We start from the raw sequence: 19,417 nt of genomic DNA on the forward strand, positions 1-19,417 counted from the left end.
AGCATTTGGCCTTCTTGTTGGAGTGTATGGGCAGCTAGCAACACATTGTATATTGTTCCCTATAAGTTTTGAAAGGTGGTCATCTGTGCCAGATACTTACAAGGACAAAGTGTGGGAAAGTCTAAAGGTAATTAAACTCTCTATTTTTATTTCTTTTATTAAATATAAATTATAAATATTGACTAACATTTGAATTCTTTGAAACCTCGATTTTGTTTCAAGATAAATGAGGACTTGGCAAAAAGAGATGTTATGTCTAGAATTGGAAAACTATGGAGGGAGTACAGATGGAAGTTATGGAATGAGTTTTATGACCCCCTTCTCAATAGAAATGAACTCATCAAGAATGTTCCCGATGAGATTACCATGGATCAATGGGCTCTTTTTGTTGATTATCGTCTAAAGCCTTCAACAATGGTAAACAAATTGTAATTAGTATATTTACATACATTCTCAATTTAAATTTCCACAAAATTGATTTCCTTTACATTGGTAGGAAATGGGTAATAGAAATAGAGATATCAGGAAAAGGCAAACTATTCCTCACACGGGTGGTGCTATGTCTTTGTCAGGAAGAAGGGAAAATTTGGTATTTTTTCTTTTGATATTTTGTTCTCAATTTAGTAATATTCTAATGTTTGACTTAAATTATTTTCTTTGAATATTAGAAATTGGAGCTTGGTAAGAATATTGCGAGAGCTAAAATGTGGAAGGTGACTCATATGAGAAAAAATGGCACCTATGTGACTGACAAGGCTATGGAGATTGGGGTAACTTTACTCATATCATTAAGTTGTTAAAATATGGATTGTTAGATTATTGAATTTGGATGACTTTGCATGGTACTAGATGTATACTCTTATAAGGCTTTCTTATATTGTAGAGTAGTACTAAGTGGTATTGACGTGAGAATTGAGTTATGACAGCATGCTTTTCTGTTGGTTTCTAAGTGGAAGCCATTAGGACCCCAAGTGGGCCTAATAATGCCTAGAGGTTTTCTTGAGATAGGTCTTAACTCAATTAACCAAATATGTTCAAGATTTGATTTTGGTACTCTGACAGACATCAAATAACGTCGGCCAAGGTAAGCCCCGACGTTATTTGATGTCTGTCAGAGCATCACCAGACGTCAAACAATGCAGTTTGTTAGCACCATTCAGCGCGAAACTTGACGTCTGCTCCCTTTTGACCCAACAATTGATAACGTCGAACCCTTCTGTCCCCGATGTTAATTGACGTCAACTCTAGTTTCTGATGTTATTTTGACGTCACCCAGTACGACGTTAGTGTTTGGACAAACGTCAAAGGTCAAAAATATCGGACGTTAAAAGTCTTTTTTGTGTTAGTGTTTGGAGTTTGTTGTGGTACGTCTCAAGTATACTTTTTTTTTCTTTTGGTTTCGAAATAATTGTGTAAATTTTTATGGGTTTATTGTAACATCCCGTCAGGATATTACGAATTTAAAAATAAAATAAACGAAGTAAATGAATAACAGAGTATTTTATAATACCCCATTTTCCCAAAACGCGAGAAAATTTAAAATTTATTAAATGAGTAGATAATGTTCATAATCATCAGTCATAAAAACTGAAAACCAAATGTTATAATATCACCCATCAGAGTTTATAATTGATTCCAAAACCAAATAAAAGAAAACATAAGATTTCCCCGAGTCTATCCCCTCTCCGCGACTAAGCTTCACCTAAGCCACCTACATCAACAACATCTGCTCCCGTGTAGCGCGTACACGATCATCGCCAAACACACGCAGATAGGGTGAGCTTAACAGATAAAACATATATAATGTTACAGATATATATTACATACACACATATCACTATACATAACTTAACATTCCACATTTGTTCTATACTTTAATTCCTACTATCTGACCCTCAATCAGATTATTCGTGTTCTACATCGTCTAATGATTTCTTCAAGGTGACTTGCTGTCATACCTATCGGCCACAACCGATAGAGCACATGCGGGAAACAATGCTACGGATCATACACCGTAACGCCAGGTAGAGTTCCCATATACGAACATAGTTCGTATCGTCCCAAGACTACCAAACTTGTCAGCCAACAACTGAGGAGGGCAATCTATCTGGACACATCCGTAATGGCCACAACCAGCACACTCACACCGACAACATCGCCAACCCAAGCCACAACTCAAGGGTTCCTCGTGTTCATCTGCCATCCCGAGCCACAACTCAAGGGATGCTATTCCGAGCCACAACTCAAGGAATACCACGTGCTTAACCCTTATCCTGAGCCACAACTCAAGGGATACGTTCTGAGCCACAACTCAAGGAACACCAACAACCCCACCTTTAAAGCACCATTAGACGCCTTGTAGATCACAAATACGAAACCAAAATTCCAAGCTGCAGTAGAACAAATCGCTTGGCAGGGGACACGTGCCGCCAGGCGCTGCCAGCTCCCAGACCGCCTGGCGGGTGTCGCGTACCGCCAAGCGCACAGCGCCTCAAAAATTCATCTCGCTGTAGGTACCGCCTGGTGGTATTACCCTCACCGCCAGGCGCCTACATAACAGTGGCTCACTGTTGGATAGATATCGCCTGGCGCCACAGACCCGACCGTCAGGCGTCGCGCTATCAGGTACTCTCTGATTCCCTCTCTATCGCCTGGCAGAGCCGTTCCCTCCCGACAGGCGCTATTCCAGAACAACTTGTTTCTGGTTTAACATGTCTTAGTACCTCTAATGATCCTTAATTCCCTTTCACTGACCTCTCCATCCCTTACGCCACACCCAAGCTTATGATTAAGGTCAATATTACCTGTTAACATCATATTTAATCCACTCCTACCCACACAAAACAGAAATTGTACCTTGTAATATACTATTGGTCCTGTTGTGCATGTGATTAATCATCTCAGTCAATTATCTTAGACTCTGACTGGCTTATGTTCAATACCCATCCAACCTTAGTTGTGCTTTATACTTCATTCCTAATCAAAGCCTATTTTCCAACCTCACGACCCACTCAGGATTTTCCATTCTTTATCCTTCATAACTTGTTATCCAACTCAAAAATATATCCAAGAGAAAACATCTTCATTGAATTACCCTATATCATTTCATGACCAGATTATCATCGCATCTAACCCGAACCTAACGTACTCCAAACTTTCCCACATGCCTCTGATTTCCTCGTTGTCGCCTGGCGGTATCCTCTAGCCCGCCAGGCGGTACATCAGACCTGGGAAGTTCCAGGTTCTGTCACGGCCTATAACATCTTCCCCCATTCTCTTGTTGTGTTTCCTGTCAAATATTCTCTTAGTTCACACTCTCACTCACTCACATATAGTCCCATGTGTAATTCTCCACTCAATCTTTATCGCTTTCTCCCTTAAAATTTCAACATCAATTAGTCTAATAGCAAGATCTCTTTTCCTTCCAACCCTAACATTGTTCCATCACTTATACTGATCATTCATGCTGGAAATCAACAAAATACCACCTCAATTATCTTATAACCACAAATCTCCAAATTTCCCCCCGATTAGAATTCTCCTAGGAAGCACAGAATCAGGAAATCGAGTCAACAGATTCGCGTCGCCTAGCAGAAATTCATCACCGCCAGGCAGATCATTAAATAAACCCAGAATTTAGCCATCCACTTGCGTCGCCTGGCGGTACAGGGTTTCACCGTCAGGCGCTGCCCCTACAAACACCCCAAACACATACGTTTGGCATGAGCCGCCTGGCGGCTATGTATAGCCCGCCAGGCGGTTTCTGAAAAATTTCCAGAAATCAGAATTTCACAATCAAAACGAGAATCATGCATTCACATCATCATATCATTCATGTAATTTGATAAAACAACAAAGTAAATGGAGTCCAGCTCCCCTAACCTGGATCCTTTAGCTTAAACTTTGACAATTTGGGAAGTTCTCCTTTGATCACCAAACCCTTATTGGTTCCTCTCTATTCAGCCCCTCAACTCTCACTCAAACCTCACAAAACTCCAAATTCTCGTGCTTTCTCTCTGGGTATATTTTCCAGCTTGCCAAACCTTCACTATTAACCCCCTTTTACCTTTTAAAGTGTGCCTAAAAACTAGGTGAATACCTTAGGACGAAAATTTGTTATTAAGTGATGTTTAATGTCATTTACCAACTCATTATGGCTATTTTCCAGCCACCCCCTACTAGGGTTTTCTTTCAACCTTTCCATATTCAAGCCAAAGCCAAAAATACAAAAAATTAAAGTTTAATGTAAGTTCTCCAAGGCTTAAACCCATAACCATGCAATTGCCAAATCAATATCAAACCATTTAACCAATTCATATTTCATGCTAACAATCATAATTCAATTATCATATTATTTCGCAGCATGATTAAGTTATATTAAAATACAACAAAAATAACTCAAAGTTAACATACATAGAACTTGAACCCAAGTCCTCTCAACCATCTGAGCTAGTACTTTTCCACATCATACTCTTCATAATTTAATGTCATAATTATTTTTCCACCCGCATTTATTAATTAATTAATTATTTAATTAATTAAATCCTACATGTCATACATTTATGGCTTCTTCTCTGTTTCATTTAGGGTTTCAAATTTGGGTTTTCATTTGATTTTCTCTCCATATTTAGACTTTCGTATGTCTTCTTCTTCAAGTATACTTTTTATCTTCTTCTTCTTCTTTTTCAGTTTTGGTTTCAAAATAAATGTGTAAATCTTCTTTCTATTTCATTTCATTTTTCATTTTTGGTTTCTTCGGATTCTCTTCTCTACATCTTTGGAGTTTGTTGTGGTACGTCTCAGGTATACTTCTTATCTTTTTTTTTTCTTTTTTTTTTCAAAATAATTGCATAAATGTTTATAGGTTAAGTGATTTGTATTATTATCATCTATTGTCGTCAAGGCTGATGTGGTTTTTTGTGTATTGTGTATTGTGTATTGTTGATTGTGTATTGTGTGCTATGTTGTTTTTCTTTATTTAATAATCGTGTTTTTTTTTGTTACTTTTGGTTTTGTTTCCTCTCAATTGTAGTCAAGTTTTAATTTTTTGTTGTGTATTGTATGTTGGTTTTTTTGTTTTTCTTTCTGGGTTAGTATGCTTTTTTGGGTCAATTTTTTGTTATTTTGTCTTTGCTCAAGTGAAGTGTGAACATTGGCAAACTTAATAGATTGCATAGATTGTATGTAGGACAAGTAACATGTTTCTATTTTTACAATTATTATTGTATCATTGATGAAGTTGTACTTTTTATTTAAGGAGTTAAGGAGAAAAGGAGGGGAAGTCTCAAGTACTCACTTTTCCTCAAAACAAAAATTGATACAGGATCAAAGTTATGGTGTATTGAAAACCATAATTTATCTGTTTTTATTTTTTGTCTTTACTAATTTTTGTAAATTCTATATTTCTTTTGTGCTACAAAGTTTGATTAGAATGTACTATGTTATTGAAAAAAAGCTAGAGCCAAACTGAAGGACATTTTTATCTCCTTTTGTTACTGATTTGTTTTTTATTCAAGTGCTCCAGAAGATTCATATTCAACTATATAAGTAAAGGTACGCTATTTGTGTAGGAAACTATTAGTTCTAATTTTAACGCCTTTTCAATCCTATTTTTGGTCAAACTAATCCTTCACTTTCATTGCTTAGAGATATATCTGCTGATGAGTTATGTGAGAAGTACAAGGGTGAACTACATGATTTGCAAACGAGGAATAATGAAAGGTGAGAGTTCAAGTATGAAGCACTACTATGATAATAAGAAGTGTCACAATTCCTTCAACCCTTCTCAGAATTCTCCTTTTTAGGGATTAAAGAAGCAACAAAAAAACTTCAATCCATCCCTCAAGATTGGACAAGGTGGATATGAAAGTATATTTAAAGATATCTTACAGTACACTAAGGTGGCTATAGAAATGTTGAGTCCAGTAGAGTTTCAAGAAGAGGTTGGATGACTTAGTTTTAGTTTTACTTCATATTTTGTCCATCATCCTATTTTGGTTAGTAAGACTTTTTTTGTGTGGATGCTTTTGTAATATTAAATATGTTAAAATTACTTTGGTTGAATCTTGCAAGTTGTTAACTACTTATATGTGTGAACCAAAAAAAAAAAAAAAAGTTAATTTAATTGATTGAGTATTGCAGTTTCAACATCTCATCTCCTTATTATTTTTCAATAATGTAATCCCAAACATTAACTGATTTAGATTTTTCTATCATCTATTTTAAAGTTTACAATTAAAAAAAAAACTTAATATATTTAAGGGAAATTCACCTTAGATATAATTGTACTTTCTATTAGTCATTATTAAGACTAATTTCATAATTAAAATCTGTAACCATTTCCAAACAAATCTTTAAATCTTCTTTAACTATAATAATTAACAAACCGAATAGATTTATTTTACATAACAAAATAATAACTTTATTTTCTTGCACATTTACGTTATAAAAAATAATGATTCAACCTTTACAACTTTAATCAATTAAAATGTTGTTATAAATATACATCACCAATAATTATTATCTGGCTATCCTTTATTTATCCTTTATTTAGTATTATCTAATATGCATCAAAATAAAAGTTTTTTATCTTAATATTTATCTTTATAAAAAAAAAGAGGAAAAATACGTTTTTGGTCCTTGAAGTTTCACAAAAAATTGCTAATGGTCCCTCACCGAAACTTTGTCACCGTTTGGTCCTCATAGTTTCAAAATGAGTGTTATTGGTCCTTCTGTTAGGACGGCGTTACAAAAAATGGTGAGTGGCAAACGGCGTTCCACCTCAGCATGTGAGATGACACGTCTTCATAGAGATCTTTGACACGTGTTATTATTATTCTTTTTACCTAAGTAATATATCAAAACGCGCATTTAACTTAATTTTTAACCTACGTTTGTTTCCCTTTGTTTTACCTCCCTGGTTGAATTCGAAGACCAGCACTGGAAGAGAGAATCACGACCACCAGCGTGCGACAGAGACCCAAGTCGTAATTGATGAAGATCGGTCATGAAAATCGTTATGGGGAATAGAGATTCGAAGTTGTAGTGGAAGTGAAAGGTGAGATTAGGGTTTGTATATTTGTTGTTTAAGCTTTCCCAATATGAGGAGGAGTTATGGATCCAAGTGTTCGACGACTTCATCTTCATCTTCTCAAATTCGAAGTTCTGGATTTGTGCCAAGAATTTGCAGATGTGGGGAAACTTTGTTGCTTTTCAAAGCCACTACCCAGAAGAACAATGGGAGATTTTTTTGGAGATGTAAAAACTAGGTTGTAAGTAACAAAGTCATTTTGAGTGTTTAGGATTTTGATTTGGGATAAATATTTTTCTTGAATTGATTTTTTTTTTTCACTGCAGAATGACAGAAATTGTAGGTTCTTTGAATGGGCTGATGAAGTTGAACCTGAAAAGGAAGTAACACTAGAGAAAAACGAGGAGGATAGTGTTTGTGTTAATGAAAGAATGCTTGTAGATGTGCTACAGAAGAATGCTAAGTTGAAGAAGTTGATGGAAGAGAGAAAAATGGGTCAACTTAAGATGTGTGCATTCCTTGTATCATGGGCATTCACTGTTATGTTTTGTGTTTTTTTTTGTGACAAAAATCAACTGTAACAGGTAGTGTGTAGAAAGATGTTATGAAATACTGATCATTTGTTAAATTAATATGTCTGCAAGCCTTGTGATGTAACTTGAAATTGTTATTAGCCCTTTATGAGTAAAATTTAGTTCTTTTCAGTCCCTACGCTGTTATTTTAAAATGTAATTAGTCCTTCTTTTATGAAGAATGTATAACGTATGTTATTTGAAATTTGCCCTCTGTATTATTAGTACCTGTGGGATAAATCTCATGTATAGAGATTAATACATCAAAAATGCTTACAGAATTAACTAACTTGATTTTTTTTGCAATTCCAAACAACATCACAAGTCATAAAGATAAAGATAGTACATAACCTGTCATTAAGTCATAAAGATAACAAGTGGTCCAAACAACTTGACCATATTTGTCTGATAAAGTTCACACAAAAGCTGATTCATAGCTGGCTATAACTTAATAATACTTGCCCCAAAACACAACTTCCAAAAATTACAATTAAAATTAAACTTCCACTGTCATTGAAACAACAAAAGCACACACTTCTCAATGTAGGTCACATAAGTTGTCAACTTGGGTTGCTAGAACTTTCTTGGGAGCCTAAAACCACAGTGGCTGCCACTCCTTTATTAGACCTTCGCCCTCCCCTTGTAGTTGGTGGTTGTGATGTTCTCCCTATGGTAGATCTCAACCTGTTGCTTCGCCTCGCTCTAGATGCACTGGTGGTACATTCACTTCCAACATTGCTCTTCTTTTGATGTCCTTTCCCCTGTAATTAAGATGCATGAATGAAGTTAAATGTTTGTAATTTAACTCTAAATGTTTGTAATTTATGGTACAAAGATTACCTTTTGGTTTTTTGTAGTTCTACAACCTTTGATATTGTGTCTGTATTGGTTACACTTATTGCACTTCATCTTCACTGGTTTTTTCCCTGCTTTAGAGTGACTAACATTTTCATCAGCCTCTCTTCTTCTTAGTTTCTTGGGCCTCCCTAGAGGAGCCTTGTATGTAGGAAGAAGTAGTGGAGTTGCATTTGTCTTTGGCCATAATTGTTGTCCATTAATAGGTGAAATATGAGGCAAATAACAAGCTTCATATGCCTCTCTTTTATAAAATCGATGGACATAATCTTCAGGCTGTTCTAACTTGTAGTTAATAACGGCAATGGCATTTCTACATGGAATGCCACTAAGTCCCAAAAATAGCAAGAACACATATGATTTGTAAGATCAACGACAAACTTCTCCATAGTAAATCCTTGAGTGACTTCAAAAATTCCATCACCACTCCAAACAGCAATCCAATTGCCACTGTTCTCAACTTCCCTATCCAGCCTTTTACTTGGTTTAGGCATAATAGCTCCAGGATATGCAGCAAACTTTTCTCTTAAAGTAGCAAATCTAGTCATCAAGTATGATCTAATCCACTCCATCATGGTAATAATAGGTTTATCCCTAGCTAAAAGTATTGTGTTGTTAAAAGATTCTGATAAGTTGTTCATAAGCACATCACACCTAGGGTATACACTAAATGCATGTTCATAAGCACGTCACTTTGGCTGCCCCCATCATGAGGTTTCTAATCAGGATCCCTCCTCCAAACTTCTTGTAGTTGTTGTACAAGTGTCTTAGACAAAATCTATGTTTCACCCCATGTAGGATTTCGTCAAACACTTGCATTAGCCCCTGCAAAAAAACAGCAGAACATAAATTTAGATACACAACAGCAAAACATAAATGAAAAGATACAAATTCAGAATTTACCTTCTATTGATCATAAATAAACACCTAGCGATTAGATTGTACATCCCCAATGTCATCCTACAAGAGACTAAGAAACCATCTTTAGGTCTCCTTAGACTCATTTTCCACCACTACAAAGGCAAGTGGGAAATACTGGTCATTTGGGTCCCTCCCTACAGCTACTAACAACTACCCTCCATAACTATTTTTCAGGTGACAACCATCAACACCTATAAATGGTCTACAACAATTAATGAAAGCTTCCTGGCACCCTTCTAAACACATATAAAAAGACCCAAAACGTGGCTGCAGGGTGGGTAAGGGACGATTAATTTTAATCTTGCATGTTGTACCAGCAGACACTCTTTTCAACTCTGCAACATAGTCATACAGCAAGCTATATTTCTTATCCCCATCCCCTTCTACAATGTCCATGGCAATTTGTTTTCATTTCACCACCCTCCACCTACTAATCCCAACACTGTAAGTCTTCTTTATGTCATCTATAATTTCATTTGCAGTCATCTTGCCCATGTTTCTGTACTTGTCAGCAACAATTTTCGAAACCAATCCTTGTTTGCATTCCTATTCGCAAATACCCTCCCACAACTATGTGAATCAACCAATGTTTTAACCCGAAATGTGTGGCTGCCTCCAACTTTACTACATAGAATCAGAAAACCGCATTTCTTCTTACAAATAGCCCTAACTCTAACATCATCATTTTTAAGAAAAATTACCTCTCTCCCATTCAATACAGAGTACTCCTTTAAAGCTTGTTTAAACTATTTAAGGGAACAAAACTCCATTCCCAAGTAGAATTTGAAATCTCTTCCCATGTCATCAGCTTTAAACATTGGGTACTTTTGCACTTCCTCCCCTTCACACTCCACATCGCTTTGTAATTCATATGTGCTATATGTTGCATCCATGTTATGATTTCCACCAAATTGGGGTGTTTCAAAACCACCAACACTTGCACTAGCTGAAGGCTTCCTTTTTCTCCTATTCTTTCTCATATTAGACCACCTTTGAAGAACATTTGTTATGTTCCTGTGTGGTGTATCCCTGCATCCAAAACCATCATCCCTGCATCCATTTTCAACTGCACTATCATCACCACTTTGCACATCCACATCTGCAGCCACATTTGCATCATGGACAGTAGCAACCACATTTGCATCATCCACAGCAACAACTATATTTACATCTTCCACAGTAGAAGCATTAACAACTTCATCATGATCCCGAGCTTGAACATCAACATCCTCCTCACCAACCTTCTCATTAAGATCACCAGCTCCACCCTGACCACCATTATCATTAAGAGCAGCAACTTCATCCTGACCACCATTATCATTAAGAGCAGCATATCCCTCTTCATCACCACCACCCTCAGTACCACTATATGTCCATTCAATAAACTCAATTGGCTCAGCGGTACTAACAACATGTTCTACATAGTCAGACAATTCCAGTGCATCTTTATCTGTTACTAGAGGCCTCAAATCTTTGTCCATCCTACCTCTTTTAGGCTTCCACCACAATTTCACCATTCTGTCATATTTAAATTCATCCTTTAAGATGGAAGGTGCCTCGAAATATGGCCATCTATCAACATCCAGGCCATGGACTACATGTTCTTCCCCTCTCTGGTATCTCAGAAACCTTCCTTTAAAGGATTCGAATTTCCCCATGTGGTAAAACACAATCGAAAAACCCATCTCTGAAAAATGGAAGAAATAGAAACCCTAAATGCACGAAATTAAACAAAAATGGGAACCAACACAAACCATAGCTAAATCAAAATACAACAACCTAGATGAATCAAAGAAAATCAAAGAAAACGCCTCGCTCAAATGAATAAATCCACACCCTCGACTTCGTCTTCACCACGGGATACGAGACGAAATGCCCTTCGACAACAAGCTTTCCCACTTCGATTCAAGAACTAGACGAAACCACCTTTCTCTGCAACCTAGAACCAATTTCTCTCTCGCGCGCTGAAGATTTTCTCCCTCACGGTGGTGGTCACAACTGACGTAGGTAACAATGGTGGTGCTCGCGATTTTTACTTAGGTAAAATGGTGCTCGCGATTTACTTAGGTAAGAAACACTTCTCTCTCAACTTCGGTAAAAAATAAATAAAATAATAATAACACGTGTCAAAGATCTCTATGAAGACGTGTCAACATCTCACATGCTGAGGTGGAACGCAGTTTGCCACTCACCATTTTTTGTAACGTCGTCCTAACAGAAGGATCAATAACACTCATTTTGAAACATATTTTTCCAAAAAAAAAAACATGCCTTAAGAATACATACTAACTAAGAAGCATATATATTAACACATTAATCCACACCCTCCTAACAGTTTTTATAACTTTAGTCCTCAAATTTCTGTATCACTAAGTTTTAACATAAACTTTATTTTTCTATTAAATTTTATTTAATTAATGTTTTTAATTAATCTCCAAAACTATAACCATAACATTCAAATCTTTCATTACATTATTATACGTAATATTATAATCAATATTTAATATTCATAATATATATACAATATATAATGAACAATTACTATACTATTTATTTCATTAAATTATTGAAGAAAAATATCTAAAATTATAAGTTTTACTAAAAAAACAAATCACCTATGTATACGCATGTTATAATCACCATTTGTGTAACTACTAAATCTAAATTTTACATTATTTATTTATTATTATTATTATTATTATTATTATAATAAGCATTAGAATTATCATTACAATTATTTGTTATGCATGAATATTTACTTATTATAAATTTAATGTTATAGCAACATTTGTATTATTATTACTATGATTAACAAATTATTATTTGAAATTTTAAGAAGTATAACTGCACATCATTAATCAATTATTGTAAATTTCATAATTAGTACAAATAAATTCATATCAAAATATTATTTTTTACTCTTAATATTTATCATTCTAAAAAAAAATAATAGTGATGACAAATAGTAATACTTTAAATATTATTTTAAGTTTTTATATTTATAGTTTTGTTAACAAATTTTAGCATCTATTTCGATTTGTATTTATTTTGTATTAAGTTTATGATTATTTTTGAATATATTTGAATGATTAAAACATTTATTTTTACAATCAATAATTATATTATTTATTTCTCATTTTTTTATTAATTAGCCAATTAATTTCATTAATTATTTTTAACTTTCTAACTACGAATAAGTTGTTTTTTATTCCGTACATTTTGAAATCTTCTACTTTTATACCGTTGCAATGATTAATAATTATATGATTAATTTCTAAAAATGTTGTATCAATGTTGATTTCATTAATTATTTTAAATTTTTTTAATTATAAATAATGTTTTCTATTGATAATTGATTATGCTGAATCAATAAATTTTTTTATTTTAAATTATTCTTTTACTTTTTAGTCAACAAATATTGAATTAAAATTTATTAAAAATAATTATTTTATTTTATTACTTTTATCTACCGTGTTAGCTTCAATATTAATTTTTTTTATAATTATCGGGAGACAAATTGTTTTTATCATAATAATTGTATTTAATTTTGAACAAATATTGGTTTTGTGTTTTTATATTTATGCTTCAGTTAACAAATTTTAACATCAATTTTGTTTTGCATTTATTTTGTACGGGATATAATGCACAATATACTTACCTTTTATTTTATTTTAACAAACGGTCAATTAATGTTTATTTCATTTTAATATAATATAAAACTCAAAAGTTTAATTATAAATTTTAATAATAAAAAATATTATTTTATTACATGTAACTAATAATATATTACAATTATTAGTATTAATATTAGTATAATGAATATTTATTACTATTGGATCTGGAAGCTTTGGACCAATTTAGTCCTCTAACTTTATAAATTTAGAAATGTGTGAATTTAGTCATTTTAATTACATGTTGTTAACTTCATTGTGTAGTTAACGTTTTAAATGTATTTCATGATAACATTTCAGCTAACATTGAATCGAAGATGTGTCAAATAGTGTAAATAGTATAACCAATTCAAATACTATCATCAAACGCGTTTGAAACGTCAAATAAACTTAACGAAATTCGGTTGGAATGATTATATCCATGAAGGACTAAATTAGGCAAAAGTTTCATAGAGACTAATTTCAATTTTTATTGAAGGTTAAGGAAACAAAAATATATTTAACCCATAATTATAACACTTAAATTTGATTATATATATAAATTATTTATTTAAATATAATAATATTACTATTATTCAATTAACCAATAATCAATAATAACGCTATATCGCGAATTCATTCTAAATATTTGTTTAAGTTTTTAAATTTATACTTCAGTTAATAAATTTTAACATCAACTTTGTTTTATATTTATTTTGTACGGGATCCATAATATACAATATACCTACGTCTTATTTTAAAACAATGGTGTATACTCATTTCATTTTAATATAATATACAACTCAAAAGTTTAACTATAAATTTTAATCATACAATAATATTATTTTATCACACATAACAAATAGTACATTACTATTATTAGTATTAATATGATCAATATTAATGAATATATATTATTATTGGTATTAATATTATTCTACTACTATTATCATTAATATTATTTTACATTATTATTATTATTATTATTAATACGTTTACACTCTTCGTACTACTTTTATTATTATTGTTATTATTATTGTGGATTATTATTATTATTAGTTATATTATTATTATTATTATTATTATTATTACTGCTAAAATACTTCCTTGGTCTATGGTTTTGTTCAAAAATTTCAAATAGGTCCTAGGATATTTTTTATTCTCAATTAGATCCATATTTTTTAAAATGTGTAACAATTAGGTCCATTTAATTAGTATGGTGTTAATGGTCTTAAAGATGTGTCACATGTCAACTTCTCATTTTTTTTTAATTTTTTGAATTTTTTTGAATTTTTTTAAATTTTTTTTTGAAAATTATTCATGCCACGTGTCACGTCAATATTGTGCCACGTGTCAAGTCAGTAAGGTGACACGTGTCAAGTTATTGTCTGAATCTCAATTTGGTCCATATATTTGTTATTTTTATTACATTTCAGTCCATTTTTTTAAAATAAATAAATATATCTATTTTAACTTTTTTACAAAATTGTTTTAAAATTTTATATTTAAATTTATAATTTTTTTTAAACCAACTCTAACATTTGTATATAAATTATTTAAAAAAAATTTGTAACAAGTTAAAATAAATATTTTAAAATTTTAAAACAAAATATAAGTAAAGTTTAATGTAAAATATAAATTTAAATAAACTTAATATTATTAAAATGTTTAATAAAAATATCATTATAAAATTTATATAAAAGTTAAATTTGGTCTCAATTTGGAAAATTGAAAATTAAAAAAAATGGACTGAAATATAATCAAAATAACAAATATATTGACCAAATTGAGATTCAAACAATGACTTGACATGTGTCACCTTACTGACTTGACACGTGGCACAATATTATGTGACACGTGGCATGAATAATTTAAAAAAAAATAAAAAAATTCAAAAAATTGAGGAGCTGACACGTGGCACATTTTTAACACCGTTAATACCATATTTAACCGAATGGACCTAATTGTTACACATTTTCAAAAATATGGACCTAATTGAGACTAAAAAAAAATCTTATGACCAATTTGAGATTTTTGAACAAAAACATGGATCAAAAGAGCATTTTAACCATATTATTATTATTATTATTATTATTATTATATTAAAATTGATATTATTAATATTATTTGTAATCAATTCTAAAGTAATCCATTAAAAAATATAATATATTTTTGTTCCATCGACACAATATCTATGAATAATAATCACATTATTATTTATAACCAATTTTAAGGAAATTTATTAAAAAATATCATATGTTGTTATTCGATTTAACACAATATATAAGAAGTATATACTAAAGCACTATAATACTATTATTTAGAAAAAATTAATTATTAAATCCATAGTTTTATTTTTAACAATATCAAATTCTAAAACTTATATTTTAAACACCAAAAAGTATAAATAATTATTAAATCTATTGTATTATTACTTGTCTTTTATTTATATCTTAATTACTTAAATACATATAAAATAATTAAATCAATTGTATTATAACATGTTTTCTATTTATATATGTTTTAAAAACATAATTATGAAATGATTTATAATATTTAATTATGTTATATCAAATATGTACAATTACACATTATAACAAATTAAAATCTTATTTGTCTTACATCTATACAAATTTAAAAAAAAAAATCTTAAAATCAAATATAGTTATTTTAAATATTTTGCTAGTATAAAACATGTATGGATACATTTTTCGTAATAAATATATTGTTAGACATGATGATATTTTAATTAATTGCGTTTTGTCTATGAATCTTGTTATTATTTAAATTAATATTAACATTATTATTATTATTGATTATTGTATTATTATTATTATTATTATTATTATTATTATTATTATTATTATTATTATTATTATTATTATTATCCGGTGATTCCTATATAATAAATTTATGAACAAATGAACAAGACCAATAAGAGAAACTAAGATATTTTATTTAATATAATATTTAACTAAAATGTCTAATAAGAAATTTTAGTCATATAACCGTATATCATTAATAAATTATTATGTCAATTTTATAATTTTATAATTTAGTAAAAATAAATTTATATCTAAATGTTATTTTTTAATCTTAGTATTTATCATCTAAAAAAATAGTAATATCTTTGATTCATCATTTGTCAACATATCTTTCAGTAGTTTTGTCTGCTTGTTTGTGTATCTTATGTGATATTTGTATATGTTTCTATTTATAAGTTTTAACATCAACCTCATGCTTCTATTTTGCACAGGATCATTTATATCTTATGAAATACCTACACTTTACTTTTATTTTGTACATGTATTTCACTTATATTTTTGTTACGATCATATTTCAATTATTTGCATATTATTTGCATATTTTATCTATGTGACTATATTGTTGTTATTTGAATTAACATTATCATTACTAGTAGTAACATGAGTCTTAATAGTAGGATTGTTATTATTACTAGTAGTAATGTTATTATTATTATTAGCATTAGCATTTACATTAATATTATTAGTAACAAACAATTCCTATATCATAAATTCACAAACAACACCAACAAAAGACAACCTAAAATATTTCATTTAATATAATATTGTTATAAATTAATGGTCGTCTATTGATGTATATAATTACCGATATGATTGATAATCATATTATTCATTACTCTTTATGTAATATTTTGTATTTAATATTTGATTTTATATCCTTTCTGGGTTACCATGTTGTATTTATAAATAAGACTTGTCCTATCAGTAATAAGACACACATACAAACAAGTTGCTCCATACTCTCTCATTCTCTATTATTCCTCTCCTTTGTCTCTCTCTTCTTACCTTTATTTTATAACACGTTATCATACTACAAAAAAATTACATATTAGCTACAGAAAATTCCGTAGCTATTCCGTAGCTAATCCCTCGCTAATCAGTTTTGCTACAGATTAACTATAAAATTGCTAGAGAATATTTTGTAGCTAAATCCAGGTAGCTAATTAGAGAGAAATATATTTCATCGCTATTCTGTAGCAAATTCTCTCACTAATCCGTAGCTAATCTCTCGCAACTTTGTTCTCGCTAATCCGTAGCTAATCTCTCACAACTTTGTTCTCGCTAATCCGTAGTTAATCTCTCGCAACTTTGTTCTCACTAATCTGTAGAAACAACTTTGTTCTTGCTAATCCGTAGCTAATCTCTCACAATTTTGTTCTCGCTAATCCGTAGCTAATCTCTCACAACTTTGTTCTCGCTAATTCGTAGCTAATCTCTCGCAACTTTGTTCTCGCTAATCCGTAGCTAATCTCTCGCAACTTTGTTCTCGCTAATCCGTAGCTAATCTCTCGCAACTTTGTTCTCGCTAATCCGTAGCTAATTCTTCGCAACTTTGTTCTTGCTAATCCGTAGCTAATCTCTCGCAATTTTGTTCTCGCTAATCCGTAGCTAATCTCTCACAACTTTGTTCTCGCTAATCCGTAGCTAATCTCTCGCAACTTTGTTCTCGCTAATCCATAGCTAATCTCTCGCAACTTTGTTCTCACTAATCTCTTGCAAATTTGTTCTCGCTAATCCGTAGCTAATTCCTCACAATTTTGTTTTCGCTAATCCATAGCTAATTTATCACAATCATATACACCTATCTATATTCATATTCTTATTTTATTAAAGAATAAGTTATTTTGTTATTTTATGAGTAATTAATTAAAAATAATACAATGTTATCTAAAATGTATATAATTTTAAAAAGTGTATATATGTTATTTTAAAAATAGTTATTTAATTTCAATAGTGATAAGATATTCAATAATTTATTTAATTAAATAAATTAATACGTTATTTTTTATTTATTAAAAAGTTGTCAAGTAATATATAAGTTTTAATTATCTATTTTTAGTTTAATAAATTTTTAAGTGGGTCACACTGTCATGCACCAGTGCAGGAACGGCCTTTGGCAACGGTTGTTTTTAATACGGTTCGGGAACCGAAGCATATTGGGGCGAGGCCAAAAGAGCATAGCTTTTGGCCTCGGTTAAGAACCGAAGCCATAGAGTCCCCTTCTGCCTCGGTTCAGCGGAACCCGAGGCCATAGAGCCCGGCCTTTTGGCCTCGGTTTTCTGTGCCACCCGAGGCCATATGGGCTTTTTTTTAAAAAAAAAAAAATTTGATACCCTTTTGGCCTCGGTTTTGGTTGCACTCGAGGCCATATGGGCTTCTTTTTTTAAAAAAAAAAAATTCGATACCCTTTTTGGCCTCGGTTTTGGTTGCACCCGAGGCCAAAAGTGTGCTTTTTGCTTCGGTTCTGGTATGAACCGAGGCCTAATACGCTGTTTTTTTTTTAATACAGTTTCTAGTTTGGTGTAATTCCCACATTTAAACCTGCAAATTTTATTCAGCACCCAGCACAGACCAGAATAGACTAGAACAGAATATTTTAAAACACATCTATAATTCAAATTCATTTAAAAGACAATTAAAAATATTTTATAATCAACATACATGTTCTAATCAATACTATTGTACATTTCAATTATATATTTGGCACATGCTATCCTACCAAACTTGATGGACTTTGCGGGAATTGCTGCAGGACTCTTGAATGTCTACAAAATAATAGATTAAGTTAAGTTAGTATATAAAAAGGAAATATTGCAAAGTATTCATTTTAATTCAAATATATATTACCGTTTCCCAATTTGTTGTAATACGAGCACGCACAGTGGTTGTCATCCATTGCATTATATAGTAACCGCACTCATATGAGCCAGTTTGTCTATTACACTACATTCTGTGAAGCTTTTATCTGTCCAACCATTGGTCGCTTTCAAATTCATAAGTCTTAAAACCGCTGATAATCGCGTGAACTTAGTTGAACCAACATACAGCGGAGTTTCCGCATCAGCAGACATCGTCTCATACACATGCGCTTGTGCAAAAGCTTCTGCGCCAACATCCCGTATCATGTCCTCTATATTGTTTTCTTCTACTCGCTCTTCACATCGCTCTTCCCGTCGCTCTTCTCGTCGCTCTTTCATGGAGGAATTGGCAAGATATTCAGATCGAGAAACAGTTGGAATGTGTATTAATTCGCCATGCCATGTCCATATTGTATAACTTTTAAGGAAACCATCACAAATAAGATGTTCCCTAACTTGAGTTGCATTCAATTTTCTTCCATTCAAACAGTTGACACACGGACATCTGAACTTCACCTCATCATCACTTCTCCCCTCATAACGTTGCGCAAATTTTATAAATTTTTCTACTCCATTCTCATACTCAGCGCTAATACGTGGTAAATTAATCCAATCTCGATCCATACTGAAATTGCGTGAACAATTTCAGTAATCTTTGAATCAATGCTCACGTCGTAATCAAGGTGTGACCCTATCCCATTTAAGA

The 19,417-nt window shown here is 31.7% G+C and overlaps 1 protein-coding gene across 1 annotated transcript; it reads left to right on the forward strand.

Moving 5' to 3' along the window:
• The first annotated feature begins 252 nt into the window (after positions 1-252).
• LOC146882053 (uncharacterized) lies at positions 253-7,618 on the forward strand. Its single transcript, XM_085667253.1, has 5 exons — positions 253-417; positions 497-589; positions 669-770; positions 7,357-7,538; positions 7,615-7,618. The coding sequence occupies exons 1-5, from the start codon at positions 253-255 to the stop codon at positions 7,616-7,618; spliced, it is 546 nt and encodes a 181-aa protein (XP_085523379.1).
• The last annotated feature ends 11,799 nt before the right edge of the window (positions 7,619-19,417 follow it).

This window comes from Vigna unguiculata, chromosome 10 (genome assembly GCF_037176805.1).
Source record: "Vigna unguiculata cultivar grain cowpea cultivar isolate G323 ecotype 2 chromosome 10, ASM3717680v1, whole genome shotgun sequence".
NCBI lineage: Eukaryota > Viridiplantae > Streptophyta > Magnoliopsida > Fabales > Fabaceae > Vigna > Vigna unguiculata.